The sequence below is a fragment of the Cynocephalus volans genome, chromosome 4, assembly GCF_027409185.1.
Source record: "Cynocephalus volans isolate mCynVol1 chromosome 4, mCynVol1.pri, whole genome shotgun sequence".
Taxonomy (NCBI): domain Eukaryota; kingdom Metazoa; phylum Chordata; class Mammalia; order Dermoptera; family Cynocephalidae; genus Cynocephalus; species Cynocephalus volans.
The window spans coordinates 107,305,045-107,310,884 of record NC_084463.1 but is presented as its reverse complement, the minus strand read 5'-3'; the positions used below and the strand labels follow the sequence as shown (position 1 = coordinate 107,310,884).

General features: G+C 37.1%; 1 protein-coding gene across 1 annotated transcript; it reads right to left on the bottom strand.

The window, feature by feature from the left end:
* Positions 1-2,629: 2,629 nt before the first annotated feature.
* LOC134375757 (olfactory receptor 10A5-like) lies at positions 2,630-3,580 on the bottom strand. Its single transcript, XM_063094443.1, has one exon. The coding sequence runs from the start codon at positions 3,539-3,541 to the stop codon at positions 2,630-2,632; it is 912 nt and encodes a 303-aa protein (XP_062950513.1). The 5' UTR covers positions 3,542-3,580.
* Positions 3,581-5,840: the final 2,260 nt, after the last annotated feature.

Genomic DNA, 5,840 nt, shown 5'->3' with positions numbered 1-5,840 from the left:
ACAAATATTGAGGTTTATTTATGCTCTGGGGTTCTTTGCTGGTTCGGGCTAAGTCTGGGATTTCACCTGAAATTTCACATTTGCTTAGCTTCTCCATTCCTACTCTACTTTCCCCACCCAATTAATGGTTTCTCCTTAATAGATCAGTTTTGCTTGGATCATTGGCCTTTGGTCCTGAGGCAAGTTTAATTCTTGTTGGTTGGGGGTAGATGTCCCTAAAAGGTGGAAGGGGATCCTTAACCCAGAGGTATGAAGGAAAAAGCTTTAGACTTGATATTTTCTGGAAAAAAAAGAAAAGAAAACTACATCTCTCTCATACCTCTTTTATGGATCTTTTCCACACTTTCAGAACACGTATACTCTACCACAGGAAATGGTTTTGCTCCAGAATCCACTCTCCTCTCTTGAGCAGTGCACTTCCCCACGTGCAATCCACCATCAGGTCCTACGGATTTTTCCTCCAAAAATTATTTAGAATTAATTCCTACTCATATCATTCTACTCCTAGTCACCATCATTTGGTGGCTACCTATTTATTTATTCATTGTTATACACTAGTAAAACATCAGAGAATTATTTCATTGTAATGTAAAAGTTTTTCTTGGGCAAGGCAAACCAGAATAGATAAAGTGATAAACTTCAACACTGATATAAATGTCCTTAGGCTATGGCATCAGGAGTCCTTGTGGCTGTTTTTTAGAAAATTTTTAAAGTGTCCCTGCACCTAAGGCTCCATTTCTAGATAAGGGCACCCCTTGCTTTGTGCAGCTTTTTGCTCCTGGCAAGTGTCACCGACTCTCATTACCATCTAAGGGCTGCCCCACTGGTTTAGACTGTCACATCCGTCTGCATTGTCTCAGCGATAAATATCATTGTTCTAATTAAAACATTATTGGCATTTTCATTCTACTGTTATTTTGTACGTTAAATATCTACCGTGGCAGCCTCCAGCCTCACTGAGCTGCCTGGGCAGTTTATTTGCTTTACTAGGTAGTAACTGTTGTTTCTGTTAATTCTCTGGCTTCAAAGTTGCATATATTTTGAGTCTAACCATAACCCTAACTCTAATTTCCCATAATATTTTTACTGCAGAGTTTTTCAGAACATAAGCTTTTCAGGAATGCCTGTGTCATATTAAAACAGAAACATTTGTGCAGTTCTCATTTCAAAGAGTTACAGGAGTTGCAGGAGCATTGGAGGAAGACAAACATGTAAAAATAAGTACAGAATAGTATCTACAAAATTTAACTTATTTATTGATAAACTGGGAATGGATGTATAGGAGAGAGTAATTCGTGCTCCTTAAGGAATCACAGAGGGACTTTGAAAGAACAGATGGATTTGGCTAAAATAAAGGTGAAGAGAACCTTTCAAGAAGAGAAAATAGATACCAAAACATCACCAACTGCTAATCATCTAAACTATGAGCTCAGAAGTTTGAATGATATGCATGGCTTTTCTCTCATTTACTCACCTATTTCTTCCTTATTCTTTAAAATTCATTTATTCAATTAAAGATTCATTGAGTTTTAAAAAAAATATTAAATAAGCAAGATTCCAAATGTTTCATGACAAATGTTTTTGATGAGGCTATGGAGAAATAAACACACTAGTAAATTGCTTGTGGGAGTGTAAAATAGTGCAATTACTCAGAGGGGAAATTTGCCAAAATATAGGAACATTATATATGTTTTTGCCGTTTGCCCAAGAAATACAATTTTCAGATTTCCATCTGTCAAATACACTAGCAAAAATATTAAAATGCATATGCATAAGGCTGTTATTTACAGCATGATTTGTAATAGTAAAAGACTGGTTAAATAGATTGTGGTGTGTCTACAAAATAGAGTATTATGAGGTTATAAAAAGAATGAGAAATGTTTGGGGGTTAAAGAAGACCTCTGCTGGAGTTAGCTGGGATCTATTTTAAAGTTTGATGAAAGCAGCACCATGACTGAAAATTATGATATTATTTCAACAAAGTTTAAGAATCTGAATATGGGATAGAAAGCTTATGGAAGCTCAGGTCCTTCTTCCTGGGAAAAACCTAGTGAATACCTAGTGAGGAAGGAATGATTCTGAGTTTATAAAGTCATATCCATGAAGATTATTGATCCACTTTCCTATATCCATACTGCATTCCAGTATGCTTAAAAGAACTAACACCACTTCAAAGGCATGAGAACTGAAATAAGACAGTGAGAAGAGTTATGTGTTGGGAGGAGTCGTAGGATTTTCTATCTCATCAATGGAGAGTCATACTTGCCCAAAGGAAGAGAAAATAACAAAATTATTTTTGATGGGTTCTGCTGTTTTTTACTATGTGTGTTTCCTTGTTAAAATTACTAGCAGTTTCGTACTGTCTACAGGAATGTGAATATGTTGACATACATGGCTGCAGAAGTGTTGAAATGCCAATTGAACTGATAAGAAAAAATGTCTCCGTGGGCAGGAGCAGGAGTTTCTGCCCGCAGAAGTGATAGGTCTAAACTACTTCTTTGTTTTCTCATCACTGAGTTTTCCAAAAGCTGTTTCAGCAACTGGGTTTGATGTGAAAAGAGGCAGAGAGGAATCTCAAATATGAGACTAATTGTTCCTCATTCAAAACTTTAATCTTATTTCTTCATGTCTATGGGATACAGCTTCTGAGGGCTGGGGCCTTATGGAAGGTCCGGCTGAGGGCGTTCTTCACCTCGTTATTTCTCAGGCTGTAGATGATGGGGTTCAACATGGGAGTCACAACAGTGTAGGACAATGACAGCAGCTTCTTGCTCTCAGGAGAATTATTGGACTTAGGCCGAAAATAAGTGAGGCTTAGAGATACATAGAAAAGGGAGACAACAAGGAGGTGGGAGGAGCAGGTAGAGAAGGCTTTATGCTTCCCCTTTGCTGATGGAATCTTGAGGATGGCAGCAGCAATGCGAGTGTAGGAACAGAAGATCAGCAGGCAGGGTATCATGACTACCAGAATGGTTCCGACGATGGCATAGATCTCAAACAGTGCTGTGTCTGCACAGACCAGCCTCAGCACAGGTGGGCTGTCACAGAAGAAGTGGTTCACCTTGTTGGGGCCACAAAATGGAAAGCTGAAGAGCCATGTGGTCTGCACAGTAGCTACGGGAAAGCCCGGAAACCAGGAGGCGGCAGCCAGTTTGGCACATGTCTTTTGGCTCATGATGACTGGGTAGTGCAAGGGACTGCAGATGGCCACGTAGCGGTCATATGCCATGGTGGCCAGGAGGAAGCATTCAGCCACCCCAAAGAAGAAGAAGAAATACATCTGAGTGGCACAACCAAGGAAGGAGATGGATGTGTCCCGGGCAAGCAGGGTCCTCAGCATTTTGGGCACAGCGACTAGGTTGAAGCCAATCTCCAAGAAGGACAAGTTCCTGAGGAAGAAGTACATGGGACTGTGCAGCATGGGGTCAGCCAAGGTAACCAGAATGATGAGGCTGTTTCCCATCAGGGTGACCAGGTAGATGATGAGAAATGTCAGGAAGAGCAGCGACTGTATTTCAGCAGGCAGGGAAGAGAAGCTCATGAGGATGAACTCACTCACTCCTGTCCAGTTTCCTGGAGCCACGGGGGTAGGCATAAGTCCCCAGCTGTTGTTATGGAGAGACTTCAGATTCCTCCTTAGTGTCAGGGAAAGAGGCAAGGTGAGGATCTCAGATGGAAGAGGAAGGGCATTGTGTTGTCTAAGAATAAAATAAAGACACAAGGAAGAATGCCCAGAGCCTGAGCTCTGACATGGGCAATAGCTCATCCTTCCCTACTCTTGTTCTTTCTTATTATTCATTTTCTGCTTTGTTACTGTATTTCCTAAAACAAATCTGGTCATTTCCACACACACTCATTTTCTGCCTCATGCTTAATTCTTTTCTTAATGGGGTTAAGTAATAGAGGTCCTGAGGCAACAGAGTGGAGTCAGATGGAAAACAGGAGAGATTTCCATGTATCCCTATTCTATATCTCCCTTCACCAAAGATTCATTGTTTTCAGCTTCCTCATCTAGTGCCAAAATTAGTACTTACCCCCACATATGCATTTAAAGACCACACTTTCAAAACAATTTGACAGAGTATGCAGTGGAAAAAATATATTGTTGTATCCTGTATTGTTATGAGGCGATTCAAAGTAGAAACAGAGACAAGCGGGGGGATGCATGGGAATGATGCCTATAGGGGGTGGTTATTTTAATGCACTTTTCTTCCCCTCTCAATGTAAGAACTACAAACTACTTCAAATCACACACTAATTATTCTTTCCTGCCTAGTGAGATTATGGGCAACAACCTTACGAGCTTCCTATTCAGTCCAGCAAAGCTATAATTGACGATTTTAATCCACTGGCTTTAAGAATTAAGATCTGAGAGGAAGTATTGTACTGTAACCAAATAGAAAGTCAGTGTGTCTCAGGAAATTTCAACTATTCCTCATCTGCAATCTGTAGTAGCAACAAAATACAATAAATATGTTCCATTGAATTGGCCCTAGTCATGTGGCCAGAAAAACACAGCTGGAAATAAAAAATGTGATTATGAAATTAAAACATTGTGGGAAAAAAAAGTGTTGGTTCCTGAAGAAAACTGAATAAGAAAATGTTTGAGAAATTATGCTTCCACTCGGGGAAAACTATGAAGTGAAAAATGACAAGAGAAAAGAAAATTTCAGAAAATAAAAATAGATAAATTTACTAGGAATTGTAGAATTACAGATCAAAGTAGAGGGATAAAACAAAGTGCTATGAAAAAAATAAAAATCATTGAGTTTAGTTTTTGAAACTTAAGAATTTCCTAGCACGCAAGGAAATAAATGAAATAAAGACACTAATGTCTTAATCATTGTGTTATTTTTCTTTTAATTTTGATTATAGAGAAAACTTTCTTTAAGCATCCAGGCAGGAAATGAATGGAAAAGCAAAACTACACAAGCCACAACCAAAATGCATTTTAGGAAAAAACAAACAAACAAGAACTCTGGAGGACAACAGCTTTCTGCTGACAACATCAGTGACAAAACACAGTAGATTCAGGTTTTAAAAATTTGGAGAAGAGAATTAATTTTATTATTATCTCATAAGAAACAATAAAAATAAATTGGTTTTGAAATCAATTTAGAAAACAAAATAGACACAGAAAAGAGGAAATAGAATTGAAAGCATAAATTAACTAGAAAATTATAAAACTTGTAAATATACTAAGAATTGGTTCTTTAAAAACTTGAATAGTGATAAATTATTGTAAAATCTAGTGAAGAAATAAATGGAGAAAACAAAAATATGAAATTTGGAAATAAGAAATGGAAAATATCCTTAGATACATAATGAAATTTTTTAAATTATCAGAAAATGCTATTATATTAATAAATGTGTGATTTTTTAAAAAGAAAATTGCTAGTTTTCTTTTTGTATATAAGATTCAGTCTTAAATTAAACTGATAAAAATATTAGTGGGTTGAAGTAATTTTATCAAAATATTCCAACTCAAAAAGTCATGAACCAGGATAGCTTAATGGATGAGGAAATTTAGTCCTTCAAGGAACAGAGGAATCTTGTGATTTATCTTTAGATGAAATGCTTCTGAACAGAGAAAAAGATTCAGTGTTTCCCAATTAATGTTATGACAATTACCCACCTGTTTTCAAAAGTTGCAAATATAATACACACACAAAAAGCCCAAAGATCAATCTTACTTGTGAACACACAAGTCCAAAATTGTGAACACATAAATGCAAAATTACCAAACAAAATGTGATCACTGTTAATCCAAAACCATACATGTATGGCCAAGTAGGATTTATTGTAGGAATGCAAATATGATTTGCAATTTTAAAATAATC